This window comes from Varanus komodoensis, unplaced genomic scaffold (assembly GCF_004798865.1).
Source record: "Varanus komodoensis strain SLA01 unplaced genomic scaffold, ASM479886v1 scaffold82, whole genome shotgun sequence".
In the NCBI taxonomy this organism is placed as follows: Eukaryota; Metazoa; Chordata; class Lepidosauria; order Squamata; family Varanidae; genus Varanus; species Varanus komodoensis.
Window position 1 is genome coordinate 1,307,864 of NW_025336508.1, and position 21,332 is coordinate 1,329,195.

At 52.0% G+C, this 21,332-nt stretch overlaps 1 protein-coding gene across 1 annotated transcript; it reads right to left on the reverse strand.

Moving 5' to 3' along the window:
* Positions 1–4,196: 4,196 nt before the first annotated feature.
* SST (somatostatin) lies at positions 4,197–12,016 on the reverse strand. Its single transcript, XM_044456258.1, has 2 exons — positions 11,876–12,016; positions 4,197–4,409 (listed from the first exon to the last, which is right to left on the reverse strand). The coding sequence occupies exons 1-2, from the start codon at positions 12,014–12,016 to the stop codon at positions 4,197–4,199; spliced, it is 354 nt and encodes a 117-aa protein (XP_044312193.1).
* Positions 12,017–21,332: the final 9,316 nt, after the last annotated feature.

Genomic DNA, 21,332 nt, shown 5'->3' on the forward strand with positions numbered 1-21,332 from the left:
CTGCTCCTCCAGAAAGGAGCTGATGGTTCCCAGAGGCTGGGGACGGGGGTCTTCCTAACAGCTGTTGCCTCCAGCTTATAAGCAACGAGCCCTGGCTGAAGACTCGCATGGGGCATTGTGACATCATTGGTGCCTTGGCAAGAATATGGCAGCCATAGACTACCAGGCAGGGGAGAACTGGAGAGACTAAGACCCTGGTGGCAATGCTACCTCGCTTCTGAATTATTTTGTCTGTGGGTGGCAAAATGCCCACCTAAAAGCAGAAGAGTCTGGATGGTCTAATCTCTGCCAGCTTCCCTTCCCTGTCTTCTCTCCCCTCTTCCTTTCCCTCATTCCTGCGGACTTCTTCACATCCCCCCCTTCTGCATGTACATGAAAACTCTGGCCAACACCAAGGAACTCTGAGGCTTGTCGTTTCCGACACTCCTAGTCCTGTCCCAGAGTGGAGACCCTACAGCAAGAACACAGAACCTCAGGCAAGGCTTCCCCCGAGGGTCACAACCTGGCCATGCTCCCTTTCTCCAGCCCCCAAGTGCTTGGGGCCTCCCAGCTTCTAGGAATTTCCCACTGGCTTTCTAAAGAGGTGGCAAACCTCTCCCAAGATTTAGTTACCAACAACGAGCTTTTGGCTAAAATGTGCTGCTGTTCTGGGGTGTGTTGACTCCACCCTTTGCCTTAGGCCTTGCCCACCAGCGGCCCCTGAGAAACTGGATTTGGTCCTCAGCCTGAAGGGGATTTCCATAAATACTCTAACTAAAGAGATGGTGGCTGGGTGGATAAAGGGAGGGTGGCTGGGTGGGTGGGTGGATGGGAGTTCCATGCAACGAGAAGGCCAGGGCTCTCTCCAAAGAACGCAGGTCCCACCATCCATGCAGCACTGGCTCTGGGCTTTTCTGGGGCCCCGCTCAGTGAATCGACTTCTTTGCCGCCATTGTCAGCAGCCGATCGGCTGCTCCGCCGCTTCCTCCTCATGGCTCCCACTTACTTGCTTGCTGGATGGGCCGAGCGCCAATGAGCAAGTGGGCCAGGGCATCCGTGGCTGCTCCTCCTCCTCCCCACACTCTTGTCTGGACCGGAGCAAGATGCAGCTGTGCAAGCAGGTGGCTGGGGTGGACAGGAGGAGCAGATCCAGGGGGCCCTCACCAGTGGGGCCCTGCTGGGGAACAGGGCTGCCCTCACCCCATGCCTTTGCTGGCCTCCAGCACTAATCTCTGGCCATGGGCTGGGGCTGCTGGGTGCTGGTATCCAAAAGCAACCTGTGGACTCAGCATCCCCTCCTGCAGCACAGGAAGCTTCCCAGCCAGTCCAATCTGGGACTCACTTTCCTCAGTGATCCAGCGGTGCCCATATTGGCACTGACAGTCCAGGGCCTACCACCTCTTTTTCACTGGAGACAGTCAACTGAGCCTGAATCCCAGTGCATCACGTCTCAGCACCCAGTTGCAAGCCTTTCTTGGAGATTCAGAAAGAGCACCAAGGCTTTGAGCTTGACGCCATCTTGATTTTCCTCTGATTCCACTCTGTTCACACAACATGTGTGGGGAGACCACATACACAGACCGCGGGGAGTGATCGTGCCTAATCAGCAAAACCAGACCAGAGTGGTGGTAATAAGCACTCCACAGATCTGGGGCTCAGACCCACGAGACAAAAAAGATCACAAATTAGCATGTGCCAGTGTGGTGTATGGCTGAGATCATGGGACTGGGACTCAGGCGATCCGGGTTCTAGTCCCGCTCAGCCATGGAGCCAACTGGGTGACTTTGGGCCAGTCACAGACCCTCAACCCAACCTACCTCACAGGGTTGTTGTTGTGGGGATAAGATTGAGAGGGGGAGGAGGTAAGAAAAAAAGGCAGGATATAAATTGAATAAATAAATAAATGTTCATTTACATATCCTCCAAAATCAGTCTGCATATGTGCCCTGTCTCACCAAGACACCCCTATTTCTATCCAGGGATATATGGCAGCGGATCATCTAATTTTGGGGTGGGGGGAACTCTGGCTGAAAGGTCCAGGGGGTGGGACAGCAGGGAGTGAAGCACGTGTGGGTGCAAAGTCAGCCTGTCAATTCGGTGGGCAAGAGAGAGCCCTGGGGACCCTGGCCTTTGTTTCAGTGAGAGCCTGCGAGCAGCGGAGAGGTGGGCAGAGAGCCTCCCAGGGATTTGGGGCTCCAAAGGAGAGACTCAGACCTCCAGCCCCAGCCACCCCTTCTCCAACTTCCTCTGAGAGCTACTGGTCAGAGGAACCCAACCACTCCTGCACTGGGTTTCCAGTACAGCAAGGATTTTGGCAGACTCTGTTTACCTCTGATGCTGGAGAAGGCTCCTGAGAGTCCCTTGAATTACAAAGCAATCAAATCAGACAATCTTAAAGGAAATCAAATCTCACTGTTCTTTAGAAAGTCAGATACTGAAGCTGAAGCTCAAATACTTTGGCCACCTCATGAGGAGGAAGGACTCCCTGGAGAAGACCCTGATGGTGGGAACAATGGAAGGCAAAAGGAGAAGGGGACGGCAGAGGATGAGGAGGCTGGATGGGGTCACTGAAGCAGTTGGTGTGAACTTGGGTGGACTCCGAGGATGGTGGAGGACAGGAAGGCCTGGAGGAATGTTGTCCATGGTGTCGCGATGGGTCGGACACGACTTTGCGACTAAACAAAACAAAAACAAAAAATGACCACTGATGGATTCCTGTCATGAAGGACTGCACAGCCCAGAATTTGCAGGAGCTGAGCGGGGCTTTCAAGGACAACACATCCTGAAGGACTTTCCTAATTAGGGCTGCCAGAAGCCAGAGGCAATTTGATGGCAGAAAAGCAACAACAGTGCCGACCACCATTAATCTCCACCCAAACTGGCCCACCTGCTCCCTCCCCAAACCTTGCAGGACTCCATGCCTCCTTTTCTAAACTTCCAAACACCCCTGCAGAGTAGGCCAGCACCCATGCCCAGGAGTGTGGCTGACAAATGCTGAGCTCAGACATCCCTTTTGTGAAGGGCCAGTGCCAATCGCAGTGCAATTCCACTTTGCCTAGAAGTGCCCAGCCCTGCCTCTTGAATTCCAAGGCCCTTTGTCCCCACAATCTGTGTTTCCTATAGCCATGTCTGTGCCTGTGCAGATCTTCTCATCTGATCATTTCCCCTTCTGCACTGCTAGCTGCACTGGGCATTTATATTCGGTTGGGTAAGACAGAAACTGGCTCAGTGGGGCTGCTATTTAGCTTCAAGGGAGGCCTCCATGGTGCCAAGGAGAGCTTTGTTTGCAATCCATCCAGCAGCTCCGAGGAGGCAGCTTTTGTCAGGGGGAGGAGGGAAGATGCAAGGTCCCGCTCCCAGCTTCTCACAGTCCTGGACCTGCTTCAGGCTTCTCTGCAGCTGCTGTTTAACTTAAAATCAATAAATGGATAAATAAAACAGGGCACAGTCACTCCATGGGAAGAGTTGACATCTGACCCTGTGAGGACATGATGAGCATAGGACTGGGCCCTGCATTAAATTGCCTCTTTGGCTCATCTCCCCTATTATTTTCTATTCTGAGTGGCAGTGGGTTGTCCAGAATTTAGTGTCCAGGACTTGCCACCTTTATAGTTGTGAAGAGTATCTCTCTTATAATTTTTATTGCTTCATACACTCTCAGCTGAGGAAGGGATCCACTGAAATAGGCTTCCGAGAGATGTCTCTCACACATTGGGATTATTGCTTTGCAAATGTCCCCAACTTTCAATGTCTTTGCATACTGCAGGTCCCCCAAATAGAAGATCTATTCATCATGTATTCTTTGGTAACTTATGTTCTGCTTCTGGTTCCACAGGTCACTTATAGCCACCATGTTTCATTTTCTTTAATACTATAGAAAGACAGAAAGAAGCTGCAATGAACATGTATAACCATGACACTTTGAAACATAAACTTTATTGCAAGGAAGAAATAGAAAGAGCACATCGAAGTGACTTTGCAATGTTGGGGGTGGGTTGGTGTGTCATGAAGAAATAGTCAGAGAGCACAAACACAAGGAATTTGTGAACAATTAATCTGCATGTTTTATTAAAACAACTTCAAAATCAAACGGAATTTTTTGTCTTTTTCATTTTACTTTAACAATGTGTTCTATATTACAGTCTTCAGCTCCTGGACTGGGAAATCAGGGGGAGACTTGAGGTGAGGGGCGGAGGAGGAGGAAGAGATGTCTGTAGCTAACAGGATGTGAAAGTCTTCCAGAAGAAGTTCTTGCACCCGGCTTTGCGTTCTCTGGGTGCCAGCGGTGGGTTCAAGTTGGCCGACCGTTCCAGCTCCAGCCGCACTTCGTCTTGCTCAGCACCGCGGGACAGATCGTCCGATTCCAGGGCCTCATTGTCAGACTGGCTGGGCTCTGCGAGCAATTCCGCCAGGAAGTACTTGGCCAGTTCCTTTGGAGAAAAGCAGCGGGACAAACTATGTGAAGAGGTCCTTGGTTGGATCATGTGAGGGCAAAGAGCAGGACATGGCCTGACTCTCCCTATGACTGGGGTTCATTTCATCTAGAACAGGGATGCAGAACCTTGGACATGGAACCGATCCATGCCTGCCCTCTTGAGGTCCCCAAGCGCCCACACCCCGTTCCCTGGCCCACCCCTTTCCCTCAGTCACCAGTTTGCAGCTTTTGTGCAGCTTTCCCCCATCTAAAATGTTCAAATGCTTCTCAGAAAGCTTAAATACCAGCAGGAAGAACTTCATGCTACCATATACTGAAATCTAGTGTGGTATAAGGGTTAAGAGTGTGGGATTGAGACTCAGGCAATCTGGAGCTCCCTGGGTGACTTTGGGCCAGTCCCACACTCTACCTCACAGGGTTGTTGTTGACTTGCTCACAATGAACAGCCCATGAAAATAAGTCATGGTTTGGATTTCAAACTGTATGTTGCTCACCATGGTTTGTAGCTCAGTTGAGTGCAGAAAACACCGCAGCCAACACTCAACCCTTATCATGTTGTCTACTCAAAACTATCCCTGACTGATCAGCTGTTTTGTTTAAAACTTTCAATGCAGCAACTTCTGCCACACTTTAGCCCTGGTTCACACATGCAGTTTTCCTATTTTAATAAAATAGCATCAAGAATCATTGAAAACGCTCCCACTTGATTGTCTCCAACTGTACAATCACCAATAAATGTTTTCCTGGGGAGTCCATGAAAAGGACCTTTCAAAAAGGCTTGCCAGATGAGACTTGGGCTGGGTCCAGACAACACAGCAAGCCACGGTGATTTTTCACCATGGTTGGTCTCTTGTACTGTCTGAACTAAGTCATGGTATTCCCCATGGTAAGTTTGGTCTTTAGAAACCATGATAAGAAATGATGGTTTGTTCTATGGTTCCTCAATACCACCATGGCATGTTGTGTTGTCTGAACCCAGAATCGTGGTTTCCACAGTCCTGGTATAGAGCTACCACAGAGTGCCCTGGAAAGAGCGGCAACTGCAGGAGCTGCTCCAGCCATCCAGCCTCTGTGTGTGGACCAATCAGGAAAAGGAAGGTAATATAGTCAGGGAGTGATGCACCTTGGAGTGAATTTCAGGTGGCGTGGCAGATGGGATACATGCTGACAGTGGGAGGATTCAGTAGGGAGGATAGAAACCCAGAATAAAGTAAAAGCCAATAGATTGTCTGTCGGGTAGATCATGGTAAAAAAAAGACCAGGGTTCTTTTTTTTTTTTTAATCATGCAGAGTTCTTTGTCATGTTGTGTGAATGCAACCTTAGGCAAACACTTCCTGTCCAGCACACCCTATGGGCAGCCTGCAAGGAAGGAAGACGAAACTTGTCCCTGCCACTCTGTGCCAAAATGAACTTTGCCAAGTGGTTGTGACTCTCCAACACAGCTTGCATCACCGAGGCCGGCCTCTCCGAACACTGTCCAAGTACCCGCTTAAGGCTGTGGACATTATCCACAACTGAGGCACTCCAACAAGTGACAGAAGCCCCGCTAGACAAGCAGATCAGTGTGCAAAAGCGTGCAGTCATTATACATGTCCCCAGTTGTATATCATATTCTGCACAAATGCAATTACTCGGCTCTTTCTCAGGGGGATGATGCATGAAGCTGCTTGGAGTTGCGGTTATGCACAGCAATCGTGTTTTATGCTTTGACGGGTTGTGCAAGGCTTTGCAAGGAGAGGGAAGGAGGAACTCTCCCCATCGTGTTTGTCCGAACTTGTCAAAGTGCTGGAGCGCCCTGAAAAATATTGCAGCAAAAGCATGCAATATTAGAGCTCGTTCCGTTAGAAGAACGTCTCACCTCAACTGGTAAATTACCTGGTGTGGGGAGCAGATGTTGTATGATGCTATTTCAAATGAATGTTATTTCAGAGATTTCCCATTTCCTCTGATGTTGTGGGGAGTGGAAACCCACTTGCCCATCAACTTCTCTGCACTCTCCCCTTCGCTTTGTTTTCTCTTCCGTTGCATATTTGCAATCTTCCTGTGTGCTTGTTGTGGGAGTGTGCAGCTGTGCATGGCTGTTGGGAAGTTACACTGGGCCACAGGTGCTTGGCAAATGCTTGCTGTATTAGCGTGTTGTGCACTCGTTTCTACACGGAGGTACTTATCCTGTAGGCATTTCATCCTATCTGCAGCAGCGCTGGTCGACAGGAAAACCAAGGGCATCATATTCATGTCCAATCAAGGATACGAAAGAGAGGGAAAAGGGGACACACCTCCTTAAACTCACCCAGCAAGCTTCATGGCTGAGTGGGGCCTCAAACCTGCATTGCCCGGGCCCCCGGTCCTACGCACTTGCCAGCATAAGTCATCATACTCCTAATCAGGTCCATGCAATGGGGATGAAGAGGGTTGGCACAGTCCGGAGCCCCCTGTGCTGAGGACAAAATTGGGGGGTGGCCACTCAACCTGCCAAGAGCCATCAAGCCCATCACTGGACCATGGAACTCTGTGTGCATCTGCGTGGTATCTCTGAGTGCCCGACGTGGGAAACTAAAGCAAAGACAGTTGTCTCGGTGCTGTTTTCCCCAAAATCTGCTCCGGGAAGCGTGCCAAAGGCCAGCGCCAAGAGACTCCTGCTGTGAGCTCCTTCCTCAGCAAAGACCGCAGGCAGGACCACCCTGGACTCGCTGCTTCTACTGCAACCTGCCTGCCCACCAGCTTTTTGCTCCAGGTGGTGGCGAGAATGTGCTTTTCAGAGCACGTGCCTCTTTTAGTCTGATCCTTCGGTCGGAACATGCAGGTATTTCCCTGAGAATGTCAAACCTGACTGCATGTTGTACAGTTACTCCTTTACCCGGCTAGGGCCATTCACCAGCAGTGGAGTAGCCTGGATTCTATTCATTCATTCATTCATTCATTCATTCATTTATATCCTACTTTTTCCCAGGCTGGGGACTCAAGGCGGAAGCCCTGATGGCAGAGGTCTTTGCCCTGGTAACGTCTGGGCTGGATTGCTGTGAAGCTGCCCACAAAGATGGTTCGGAAGCATCAAGCCATGCCAAGTCGGGCAGCTAGAATTCTTCTGGCCCACTTCTGCATCAGACCCCTATTACGTAAAACCTGATTTGCTTTGACTGATTATTTTGTTCTGAGCCCAGCTCAAGGTAGTGCTTAGCTGCAAATCCCTAAGGATGCGATGCTATGCAAGTTGAGAAAGAAAAGTGGTTGAATCAAAGGCCCTTTTTTGTCTAAACCTCCAAAGCGTCGCCCCTTGAATGGCTTGGGACAGCAACTTTAAGGAGCATCTCCTCTCATCCCAGCTTGCTGTGAATTGAGATCAGGGGATGAGGACTTTCTCTGAGGGCCTTTGGTAAAAAAAAAGAGATAGTCTTTTCTATGGTGACACCTCGTTTCTGTGGTGGCAACTGGACAGCCATCTGAGAGGGATGTTTTAACCTGGAGTCCTACACTGAGCAGGGGGTTGGACCCAACAGCCTCTGGCCCCTTCCAACTCTACAGTTCTATGATTCTATAAATCCCTCCCTCTGAAAATCTACTTTTTTGTTCTTTCTCTGCGTATTTTCATTCCTTTACAACTTAATGTTGTCCGTACAGGTTTCATCTGGTAGATAAATTGTGTTGTGCTTTGATGTTTATTGTTTCTGATTAGGTTGCTAAAGTTTAAAGTTTATCTTCATATGCCACCCTGGGGGAGGACAGCGTAGGTAATGCTTAAATAAATAAATAAACACAGAGTCTAGAATATATTTAGACACCTAAAGGCACTGCCTGGGAGAGAGGAATAAAGCCACCTGTTGTGCCAATTCTGCATGAGAATCTGCCTCCCTCCCTTTGCTGCCTTGGGCAGGGGATTGCCATGCAACCACAGTGCCCCACCTACAAAGCATGGGTAAGCATGGCCAGGTTCAACGAGTGTCTGTTTTAGATTTGTTTGCTTGTTGGTTTACTTGCTTCTTCATGGGTAAATCAGGATCCAGAAGTTATTTGCAAATGAAATCCATGAAATAGAAGCTAAATTATTTTGTTTAGAATTTAGAATATTCTGCAAGCCGTCCAGAGACGACAGTGATGAATGGCCTATAAATTTCCTAAATAAATAAATGCATGTGTTATATAAAGGCTCGCACCTTATGCTGCATGTTGTTTTTATTCTTGGGGCCAGAAGATGCATATTTGCAAGGAGATGAATTGCTTCAGAGGGGTTCTCTGGTCTCGATGTGCTTGTTTAGAAGGAAGAGTTGACTTTGCAATGCACGTATTTTAATGGAAGATTTATTTATTTATTTATTTATTTAATGTATTTATATTGTGATTTATATCCTGCCTTTTTCCTATAAAGGGCTCAAGGCAGCTCACATCATTCTCCTCCTCCATCTTATCCTCACAACAACAACCCTATGAGGTAGGTTGGGCTGAGAGTCTGTGCCTGGCCCAAAGCCATCCAGTTGGCTCCATGGCTGAGTGGGGACTCGAACCTGGATCGTCTGAGTCCCAGTTTCACGCTCTTAACCACGACGCCGCACTGGCTCTTTGAAAGATGCACTTGCAAAGTCATAAGAAAAGCCCTCCTGGATCAGATGAAGGTTCTTTCTAGTCCAGCGTTCTGTTCACATGGGGCCAACCAGCTGCCGACAAGCAGGGGTGCATCCGCACTCTCCTGACCATGCTCCCCAGCAACTGCCTTATATAGGCATATGTCCTCTGATCCTGGAGGCAGACTTTTGTTATCAAGACTAATAGCTATTGATAGTCTTAACTTTATGTGGTCAGCACTCAATCCTGTAGAAGTGAGTTCCATATTAACTGTGCACTGTGTTGGAAAGTCTTTTCTTGATTATGGGATGATCCCACTAAGTTCAGGTATTATGAGTGGAGGAGAAAAATGTCTCCCCATCCACTTGCTCCACGCCAGTTTTTATTCTGTAGAAAAAGTACAGAAAAGTACCTGGGTTCCACCACATATGACAAAACTACAACTGATCACAGGTGGATTTAGAATTCCACTTCACCGTGCACTGATACGGTAAATTTCCCTTCACCGTGGCAGAACATGGAACAATCTGATCCAAGGAGATTCACCACAAAATGGTCATGGAAGTTCTCATATTTTATACAAGCAGAATTTCCAGGACCTTTTAGATGCGTGTCAGGGAGCAACTGTCATATCTCAGCTGCTTTTGTACCTGGTTACAAGCAGTTCCTGAAGAACTGGGGGAGAGAGAAGCCAAGTAGATCTACTCTGAGTAGTGAATCAGCACATGGATGAAGCACCTTTAACAATGGTGGAGCATTGCAATGCGAAAGGCTGAGCAGATCTCTGGGACTGGCTTAGCTCATAGAAAAGAGTCCTGGGCATCTCAAAAGCCTGCCATTTCACTTAATAATTTTGTGCTGTTGAAGGATGTGTTTGCTTCATACATGCTTGGTCTTTGAAACATTATGCTTCTACAAGATTATGTATCCAACAGAGCCCAACCCATTGCCCACTGCTGAGTGGGATACAGGTATCCCTCCGGTAGCTTCCTTAGAATGCAATACCTTGTATACTAAGACAAAGCAAGTCCTATCGCTTTTTCTCTCTGAACATGCACAGGGTTCTGCCTTTAACACTGCAATCCTAAATACTATCGGGACTTAATTCTGACTGATCTTGAGCTAGACTGGGCTGTTACAGTGAGACTATTTTCAGCACCCTGGAGAGTTCCGTATCGCGGACTAGCTCCTAGAAAAGGATGGAATTGTTTTCACAGTGAATGTGGGCGTTAAAAGCAAAATATCTTCCATTGTTTCCTGTTGTCTAGGAGCCTTCTAGTCTAATGTTTGTCTGTTTCTGGTTTTGAAATGCATGACAGTCGAGATAAAATAACAGCAGAATTCCTGGGAAGAGGTCTGCTAGGAACATTAAAATTGCATCCGTGTTATTTCTGGGTATGTAGCCATTTTATATCCCACTTTTGGCCAGACCGACCAAGGAAGGTATCAACAGTCCTACTGGATTTTAAGAAGCCTAGAAGCTGGTGGCTGGCCTAAACACGTGTTCTCAGAAAATGAGGGTTTCGTCCAAGACATATGAACTGTATAGGAGACCAAGTTCTGGGATCCTGGGTGCAGCGAGGGGACCACTGGCCCCCTCCTGCTCGTGTTTCATCTCAGCCTGCTAAATTAATTTCAGTCTTGGGATGGACAGATATTTGCTTATTGGGTTTGCCTGCTTCTACTTTTCTTATTCCATTCATGGGTTTTGGCCTTTCTATTCGTTTACTTTTTAAAAAAAATGTTTTTATCATTTGTTCCCAAGAACGTCTGGTTTTGAAAAGGTAATTCACAAACCTGCTTTTCAAACAACCTGCAAAGTTACTTGATCATCATATTAAATCATGTAAAGCTCTCAAGTCAACTAAGATGACTTTCGTTTGTCTGGAACCATGCAGATGCAGTGACTGCAGTTCCTATCATCCCTGACCATTGGGTCTGCTGGCTGAGAATGATTAGCATTGTGATCGAACAATCTGGAGGGCACCAGACTGGGGACGGCTGTAAAGCGCGGCTTGCCATAGAGCACGGCTTTCTAATAAGATGTTCAAAAGAGGCTCAGGATCAGAATCCTCTATTGATGCCAAAGGCACAGAGGATTCACATGCTCAGAGGCACTCTTCTCCAGCTCCTGGCATTCAAAACTAAAAGTGCCAGACCCGAGTGGCACCTTGCTTCACACACTCAAACACAGGCACGGACTGATATTTTTCTGAATATTTGGGCTCGGAGGGGCCCGGGGGCGGGGGGGTCCCACCGCCCCGCTCTCCCCTTCAGCCCCGCCTCTGCAAAGACTGAGCGGGAGCCTCAGACCTTCCTGGGAGCTCTTGGGGTGGGCAGGCTGCACTCACTTGGGAAGCAGAGGGGGGGGGGGATGCCCTGCTTTGGGGGGGGGGGGGGATCCTAGAGGCACCCGGTGCGCGCCTTTGGACAGAGCATTTCCTATTGGAAGATTCTGGCTGGCTGGCTTTGAGCTTGGCCGACAGGGCTCTCCGTGATCCTCTAGCCTTTCCCTTCCAAGCACCCAAGGCGGGCGCCCTCCTCTGCTCCCTTTCGACCTCACCACAGCCCTGCGAGGTCCAGAGGCTGCCCCGGAGCTGCCCCGGGAGCTGAGTGCGGACGAGCGGCCAGCGCCCCAACCCCTGCGCCACGCAACGGCTCCTCGAGGGTGCGGGTCAGGAAAGAAGCCTGCTAGAGCGCCACGCTGCGGGACAAACAGGGGGAGTGCCCTGAGGCCGGACTAGGGGACGTCCTCTGCCCGATCCAACCGACGGCGGGAACTCTGCCCGCGCTCAGAGGGCCTCTCATCGGCGGAGCGCCGAGAGCTGCCCACAGGCTGCCCGCTCTTCTCTCCCACTTCCCTCCCCGGTCCCGCGCTCTCGGACGCCTGGGTCCCGTCTCACCTGCTTCCCCGCGGCGGCGGCCAGGGACTTCTGCAGGAACTGCCGGAACCGCGGGTCCGAGGGCGTGGCGGCCGCGGTGCTCAGCGCCAGGGCGACGGAGGCGAGCAGGGCGAGGGCGCACGGGAGGCGGCAGGGCAGCATCCTCGCTCCTGGCTCGAGGGGGCGCGGAGGGTGAAGGCGGCGACGGGGCGGTCGAGGCGAGGCGCTGCGCGGCGCGGCTGTGGTGCCTCCACTTCTGGGGCGCTGCTGATGCTGCTCGGGGGCCGATCTTGGCTTCTGGGATCTCCGCCGACGCCCCCCACTTTATAAAGCCTTCTGCTGACGTCAGGGAAGGGGCCGCCCCCTCCTCCCCCACCTGCAAAAGGAGCCCGGAGCTTTTGCGCCCCATTAACTGTGCAAATCGTTCATCACCCCCAAAGGGATGGTTTGACACGTGTTTGGAGGCGGAAAGCAGGGGAGGGGTAATTCCAGCAGTGGGATTTAGGCGGCATGGTGACGCTTGCTCCAGCGGCCCCCTCCCCGCACAAAGCCCCCTCCCACAAAGACACTTTACTCCGTGCGGAACTGGAGAAGGAACTTTTTATTCACAACCTGAAGGACGCGGGTGAGCTTCCCCAGTAGCTTGGACGAGGCAGGGGGGCGGGGGGCGCTCTGAGTCCTCTTTCTCCCCTGGGGAGACGAATCTCCGCCCGTCCAAGGGTCCGAGATGGAAGAGCGCAAGCGGGGCCCCAGGGGTAAGGCGAAACTGACCGCCGCCCCCAGGAGGAGAAGTGAAGGCCAAGGAGGGGGCGCCAGTGTCACTGGGCTGCCCACCCATGCCGGATTTCAGCCTGAACGGTGCCCAAGCTCTCCGTGGTGCTGATCCGATGAGAGCGTGGCACTCTGCGCCTCAGGTGGTTGGCTGGGGCAGCCGAGGAACCCTCCGCCCTACCTCCTTGGAAGAAAAAGCCACCCCGGCCGATTTCATCCACTTTCCTTCCACGCCAGCGTGCATCGCGCCAGACTGCCGCGAGCGGCCGATTCTAACTTCTCTAGTGTAGGCGCGCGTACGCCGAGGGCGGGTGAGGAGGATCAGTACGCCGAGGGCGGGTGAGGAGGATCAGTACGCCGAGGGCGGGTGAGGAGGCTGAACTTGCCCCACCAGCCGCTGCCCCACCGCCGCCTGAAGAAAAACCCCATTGGCGCCCCTGGGAAGCCAACTGGCACCTTTGGACCCGATCCAGCATGAAGGCCTGACGCATACCCCTCCACTCCGCGGTGTCGCAGAACTTCCCGCTGGATGGGGACCTTGCGTTTATTCTCCTCGCGCAGGGCTTCCTCGGCCCCCTGGAATCGGGTGGCGCCAGAGTTGCTTTTAAGTTCAGGGTTACGTTGTAGAATCATGGAATGGCAGAGTTGGAGGGGGCCATGAAGGCCATCCAGTCCACCCCCTGCTGTGGCAGGACACCAGTTTACACCATCCCACTAAGATGGCTGTCCAGTGTCTTTCTGAATGTCTCCAGTGTGGGATTGCCCACCATGTCTCCGGGCAGCTGGTCCCACGGTCCCATTGCTCTGACAGTGAGGAAGCTCTTCCTGGTGTCCAGCCTGAACCTGGGTTGTCACAACTTGAATTGATTCTTCCGTGCCCTACACTCTGGCATTAGAAGAGATCTTGACCTTCCGTTTTGTGACAGCCTTTGAGGGACTTATAGAGGGAGATCACCCCCCCCCCACCCCAGCCTTCTCTTCTCAAGGCTGAACATGCCCAGTTCTTCCAGTCTTTCCTCGCAGAACACTCTTTCCAAACCCCGGATCATTCTGGCTGCCCTCCTCTGGACCCTTTCCGATTCTTTCGAGCTCCGGCTTCTCTCGGACCCCGTGTTTTCCCACCGACTCCCGCCCTGAGGCCACCCCGTGGGGCAACAGGGTCCTCACGACCACCTGCAGCCGCTACACGGGTCCCATGAAGGCCTACTTAGAAGCAAGCCCCATGGGAGTCAGTGGGGCACGCTGCCCGGCGGCTGGCGTTTTTTCTTACGCGCCGCCAAGTCGTCTCCTGTCTAGGGCGACCCTGCGAGGAAAGCCTCAGCGGGGTCGTATCCGCGACGGCCCCGTTCGGCTGCCCTAAATCCGAGGGGTGGGGGGCGGGGGGCTTCCGTCAGGGATCCCATCCATCTCACCCGTGGCCTGCCCCTCCTGCCCGCGACTCCCCCGGCAAGCCGGTTTTCCCGGACAGTTTTGCCTTCCCCCAGCCTACGCATTCCCAAGGTAGGGGTGTACAGACAGAACTGGAATCGAAGGCTACAATCCGAACCATTTCTACACCGGAGTAAATCCTTCTGGCCTCTGTGAAATCGACTCCCATGTAAACGGCCACGGGGCAGGGGAAGGGAAACGCGGCGCCTTTCGCCCCCTTTCCCTCGCACCGGATCCTGTTTCTTCTGATGCAAGTACCGAGGAGTGAAGGCTTTGTACCCCGAGCGAAGGAGAGCCGAAACCCTCTGCTTGAGCCCGCATTTGGGGAAGGGGGGGGATTGCCTCTGAGTAAAGCGTGGGGTGGGGGGATTCAATGCTCCAATTCGCTTCTTGCAGGGGAGCAAGCACTTTTCCACCGAAGGAACGGGACGTCCTTCGATGTAACCCCGCGCGCAGTCCGTTGATGGGAAAAGCGCGGCCTCTCCGCACTCGCCATCCTAAATATGTAGGAAGTCCCGCCGTGAGCTCGGACTCCCGCACACCCCATGGACCTCGTCCGCGGTTCCCTTTCCTCCTGGAATCCGTCAGGGACCGGCCAGGATCCCCAGCGCCAGCAGCCGGGCGCCCGGTAGTTTCCCCCGCTTTCCTGTCAAGGTTTTGCGCCGCAGCGCCCGGTTCAGCGTGTCCCGGGCAGCGCGTTCATTCGGGATCCAGTCCCACCCGGCTTCCCGGGATGGCTCTCGCCGCACAAGGCGGCCGGAGACTTGTCGGCGGCCTTGCTCAGTCCGAACGGGACTACTCCGGAGTAAAGAGATTGCTGAACGCAGCGAGCCTAGCGTTGAATCCGCTTGGGATTCTTTCCCAAGGATCGGGGAAGGAATAAGGATTACAGGCGCTTGGACTCGGATAAAAGATCGTGATCTCCCCGTTTATTGGCGCCCATCGCTTTTCTTTTATTAAGGAAATGTTAATTTACTCGGGGGTTCTTTGCTTCTGGGTCGTCTTTAAACACAGAAAACGCAGCCCTGCAGGCGTCTTCTTTGCAAATGAATCCTCTTAAGTTCCGTGTGTGTGTGTGTGTGTGTGTGCGCGCGCGCGCGCGCGCGTGTGTACGCACGCTTCCCTGAATGGACAGATCACAGCCTGAAAACAGGTGTCCACTGGAAACGGCTCTTTAAAAAACAAAGCAAAGCAAAAACCCGGGGTAAGAGGAGCAGTAGTAATTATGCCCGCTTACCCCAAGACTACTTTTGCTCCCAGTGGTAACAAAGCTTCATATCACATCCCCAGGCGAAGTTAACTCCCTGCCTGGACTTAACTCTGCCTAGCAGGGCAAACGGGCAGTATGTGGCCACGGAAGCGCTGGGCAATGTTCTGCTTTGGAGCGACCCGCCCCCCCCCCCCGCACCGCCCGCTTCTTCCTGGTGAAGCTGGTGTAGGATCGCCCCTTCCGTCTTTCCTTCTGAGCCTGCGGAGGGCGCAGTCCATTCCCCGGGCGGCTGGGGACTCCTGTCTCAGCGGGGTTCCTCGCCCACTGCAGCTCTTCTCTTCTGCTGCACCGGAGCTGTGTGGCGCTGAACCCACCTGGGCGATGCGCTGGGCACCATGGACGTGATGCTGCCCTGTGAGGCTCAGGCTGCAATGAGTGAGAAGGTCCATTGACAGAGGAGGGACCAGCCTCCCCCGGCCCTTTCATGCCCCACAAAGAGAAGAAGAAACACAACTCCCAGCAATTCACTCACTGGCTGGGGATGCTGGGAACTGCAGGACCTTTGTCCATCTAAACAGGCATAGACTTGCATCCTCCGCCACTGGTTTAAGACTGGGCACGGTGATGCCAGGAAGTGGCTGGCAGAGGATTCAGGGAGCGACACACCCCGGCTGCCAGCTGAGCAGCAGGCTTCCAACGGCTCGATAGCCCCGCCGCCTGCTTGCCACATGCCCACTGACAGCCCCTCCATTCCGTCTTGGGCTGGGCCTGCCGCGTTGGTTAGCAATGCTGAGTCTGTTAATGGCTGCCCATCTTTCATTCATCACGTGGGAAGCACTTTCTTAAAACTGGGACGTGTTGTCGCCCCTTTCAACCCTTGGGAGCCATGAAAATCTTCCCTCTATCAAGCCTTCCCTCTGTGTACATACTTCTGCAGCTACAGGACATGGGTCTTCCATGCACAGAATTGCCACTAGGTTTTATGGGGTTAAAAATATCAGTCCACGTAAGAAGGGCCTAGACTTGCAATAGACCTGTTTTCTTCAAAACACAGGACTGCCCTCTCCCCGTTTCATTTTGGCAAGGAGAAGCCCTTGATTCTGTGTATCCCAACCTGCACTCCAAAGTGGCACAATCCAAGCAGACGTCCAACACCTTCCTGAGGACAGAGGCTCAGAGTTTAAAGCAGAACAGTCTCAGCTAGTCTCTCTGCACACCATCGGTGAGGCTTGCTTGTTCTAGAACATGTCTAGAACCACACCACACAGTCACGAGCACTTTGTCACCATCCTTAGCTGCAGTCCGTGGTCCCAGGTATTGATTTCGGAGGAAATAGCTTCCAATTTGAGGAAACTGGGCCTCACTCGTGGGAAGCCCTGACGTTTGCACCTCCGTTTCTTTTATCCTTCCCTTTCAGGATACTTTCCTGTGGCATAAAAGCACAACACCGCTGTTAAAACACAGCCCATCAAAATGACAAAGCAGCAGCACAAGACAAGGGTTTAGTTAAAAGCATTCAGCATCTCAGAAAAGTCTGAAACCTTTAAGACTTTGCTCTTCTTCAGCAAAACCTGGTACCTAAATGATAGCAAAGAACATGTCCATCACACACGCCTTCCTGGGAGAGGAATCCTTTAAAATGCAATCCTGCACAAGTTTAGGCAGAAAAAACTGGGGCAAACTGGCGGTTGTAGGCCTTTGGTCCATCTCGACCTGCGTAGGCGTGTGTCCTTCCTTGCTTCATCTTCTCCTTCTAGGAGCAGCTCGCGCATGAAGGGAGAGAATTTTGTGCAAATTTCATCGGGCACTTTATGATCAGCCGGGAGTGGCGCACTCAGCCTCACCAGCTCCATCCTAGCCAGATCCAAGGGCAAACCATCATTTCACAATCAGTTCCAGGCCCACAAGTCCACCTCACTCAGATGTTGGCACTGAATTATGAAGCCCAAGCACTTTCCACCTCCCGCATAAAGCAACAGAGACCCAAACACCTCCAGGGGTAAATTTCCAAGGGCCCAAACAATCAGGAATCTTGAAGAAACAAACGCCACTACTGGAGATGGTGATGACCAGGCAGTCAGGAGACCCAAGCAAGAGATTCCTTTGGAATCTCCACAAGGAGAGACCCAAGGAAGTCCACTGGGATGAACGATGCCGTACAGAGAAAGGAAATAGGTGAGGGTCTTTTCTTTGTACAGGAATGAGACAGGAAGTCTCTCAGAAAGAGAAGAGGACCTGACACCAGAGGACCAGGTAGACAGTTTAGCTCATGGCCCTGAATAGCTGGACTGCGTGGTTCTGTTTTCCCAGCGACTCCCACTAAATTGCCAGTTCCAGCTGCTTATTGCTATATGCTCCAAAACTGACCGGCTTTTCTCCCATTCTGTGCTCTTTTGCCTGAATTCCTAACAAAACTTTTAGCCAAAGTCCCGACTGAGTGCTTTGGGGTGAAAGTGGGGAGACCCAGAAGCATTCGGGCTCTGGTTCTTGGTTATGCTGACACTGATTGAGCAACCAGGTTGTGTGCAACGTGCCAAACAAAACCTGCAAGCAGAGCCGTGCTCCCTGAAGGACACAAGAGGGCTGCAAAGAAGTGAGACACGAGAGGGGCCAGAAGGACCCCAGCTGGTTGTTCCTAAGAGCGTTTGGGGGCCAAGGAGACTGGGTTTATTTCACTCCTGGTGGGGCGTGCCTGGGCCACATCCATTCGGGAAGGGGGCCTTCTGAAAATGGGCACACTTCCCCTCTGCACACCAGCCCTCCAACTGGCCCACCTCCTCTGCTGATGCCGGGCCATGGGGTCAAGAGCTGGGCCACCCGGTCTGTGTCTGGGCTACTCCTCTGCCCAGGGTCCCCCCCCCCCCGGCTGCACATCTTGGTTTCTCCCAGGCACAGCCTGCCCACCTGGGAGTCGGGCCTCCGGGGAAGTCGCTCTGCTTTGCTCATCTCAGAGTCTTGGCAGGCCTCGGCTGCAGGTCCCCTCGTGCACCTCTCCCGCTTCTCCTTCTGCCTCTGGCTCTCACAGTGACCAGCCAGCAGCCCTGGAGGAGGTGCACCCAAACCAGCCCTCCTCCTGCTCCGACACCTAGAAGAGTCCAGCTGCACCGGAGCTCTCCAGTGCAGCAGTCGCTTCAGCCAGCAGTGACAGGGCAGAAGCCTACGGCGATCCCACGGATGGGACAGGGGTGTGCCAAGAGCACTCTCCGACCCATGCTCCCCAGCAACTGGCACATCAAGGCCACCAGGATGATGAGGCACCGATGGACCAGTCTTCCGATCCTAAATGCCCCTATGTGGAAGCCAGCCCTGTTGATTCAGCGTCCGTTCGCCCCGTCTGCCCTGCAGATTGAAATCTAAATACGTTGGTTTCACAAGGACTCTGGGTCAGGATCATTTGGCTGCTCGTCGTCAACACGCTCAACCTTTGTGATTGTGCTGCTGTTTTCATCGACTCTGCTTCTCTTTTGTCATCCGCTGGGCCCCTCAAACACTTTCGTGCATTGATCCTTTTCCCCCAAATTTCACTTCACATGCAAGACTCCCACACGCCCACATCCAAACACGCCTGCTCTGATTTGCATCTTTAATTAAGCATCTGGAAGGTGGCCAGTCTTACAATCAGCCAAGTTATACATCAAATCGGCTCAGAGCTTATTACATGAAATAAACCAGCAAATCGTTGCTACACGGGAGAATTTTGCCTCGCCCCCATCAAGCAACAGACGCATAAAGTCAGGCTGGGTAATGAATTGAAGATGCAGGAAATGAAATGGACCAAGCTGGATCAATAACATCATGTTTATCCCCATCTATAAAGCGGCTGGCCTGAGCCACAGCATGCTGGGAACTAGGGAGCGCCCAGGCAGCTTGATGGGAAGCGACCTGTCGCGGGATCGCTGTGCCCGAAGCCCCAGCACCTACCGCAAGCGGAGATGGTCCACTACGTCCATTCCACCCTGGAGACCCTTTCGTATTCCAAGCGCCTGGACTGGAAGTGAAGCATATTTGGGGCATAAATCGGTCACACGGAGAGGCCAAGCAGTCGGATCTTTTTAGGGCTTCTTCAAAATGCAGACGCCTCCCATATTTTGGCCCATGAACTGATCTGCTGAAAAGCGGCACGCATTGAATTCAGTGGGGTGAGGAACACGCAGCCCAAGACTGTTCACCCCGCCACCATCCCAGCTTATTCCGTCTTCCCACTCTGCATGTGCCTGGAATTTCCAGCTTCTCTCAGGGGCTGCGATACTCAGAAAGCAGGTGGCAGCCTGCATGGGGGAACGTTCCTCCAGACCAAGACGATGACGATGATGATGTAGCAGCAACGGCCACCACCACCTGGTTTTGAATCTGACTTGCTAGTTTTCTGTCTGGAAGGATTTTTAATTGTTTGCTTGCTTTATTTCTATCCTGCCTTTTCTCCTAAAAGGAACCCAATGCAGCCTACACAATCCTTTTCCTCCTCCTTATTTTATCCTCACAACAACCCTGTGAGGTAGGTCATGCTGTAATTTTGTACGGTACCGGCCTGCTTCCAACAGTTATAAAAGTTCCTCTGAAGATCAAAACTTAAAACAGACAGCAGTACTGCAGACAGGGGTCAAATCTGTGTGATTTTCTTCTCTTTGAATGTTTGTTCAAAATCAGCGTGCCTACGGCCAAGTTTTAACCATGCAAAGCAAAGAGAGCAGACCTTAATTTTGGCCATTTGTGTAGAGAGTGGGGAATTTGGTGTGACTTCCAGCTGAGACGTCTTATGCAAAGCAGGTGTGCTAACCAGGGGCAGTAGCGGTTGCCTTAAAGTTTAGACTTCTTGCAGTGAATCTGTTTCATTTTTGTGCCTTTCCATCCACCCTGGAGAAGCAATTTTGCAGCTTTTCAACAACCTACTTGGGGTTTCATGCTCCTAAATATTCTGGTGCCATCCACAGATCTGGCCATTTCATTGCTCACTGCTAACTCCTTCTTGGGAAGATCCAATGCAGCTCTTTGGAAAACCGCACGATTGTCTTCCTTCTTTGTTGACAATGGTCCTTGTGCCGTTTCGTGTTGCTTCCAGAACTCCGAGTTACCGCTCCCTGTGACGAAGCGCTTCGGGTCCCGTGCCAGCCATGTTTACTCAAGAACCATTTGGCAAGGGACTTTGTCCAAAGCCACTTGGCAGTCCCAGCCATGTTGGGTCTACCTGAGCACACCTGCCTATAAGTTTGTTAAGTCCCTCATTAGATCCATCAGCTGCGCCCCTACCTGGAGAACAACTGCCTGACGACAGTGACACACGCGCTGGTGACTTCCCAACTTGACTTCTGTAATGCTCTACGTGGGGCTGCCCTTGAAGACGGTCCGGATACTTCAGTTGGTTCAAAATAGAGCTGCCAGGCTGCTGACGGGGACGGGGCGTTATGTTCACATGACTCCAGTCCTCCGTCAGCTTCACTGGCTTCCCATTGAAGTCCAATTCAAGGTGTTGGTGATGACCTATAAAGCCCTAAACGGCTTGGGTCCTAGTTACCTGAAGGAGCGCTTGCATCCATATATGCCCGCCCACCCCTTGAGATCTGTGGAAGAGGCCCTTCTCCGGGAACCCTCCGTGAAGGATATTAGGAGGGTGAGTACCCGGAGGAGGGCTTTCTCTGCGGTGGTGCCCAATCTATGGAATGCGCTCCCCAGAGAGGTCCGCCTAGCGCCGTCGTTACTGGTTTTTCGGCGCCAGGTAAAGACCTTTTTATTTAAACATCATTTTAATTGTTAATATTATTTATTTTATTTTATTCTTTGGCCAGAGCAACTTAATTTATATTGTTTTATAGGATTCTATTTATTTATGGTTGTGAGCCGCCCCAAGGCTTCGGCGAATGGGGCGGCATAGAAGTTCCCTAAATAAATAAACAGTTGATCAACTGGCTTGTCTCTGCTTCCCGGCCTCACTGGATCTGATGCCCCTTGCCTTGTCTTCCATCTTTTAGGGTCTCTCTTGTCCTCCAGTCGGCCTTCCCCCTTGCTCTGTTCCTACACACTCATTCCCTTTTCCCTCCTGTTGAGGTTCGCCCAACAACTGGGCCAGTCAAT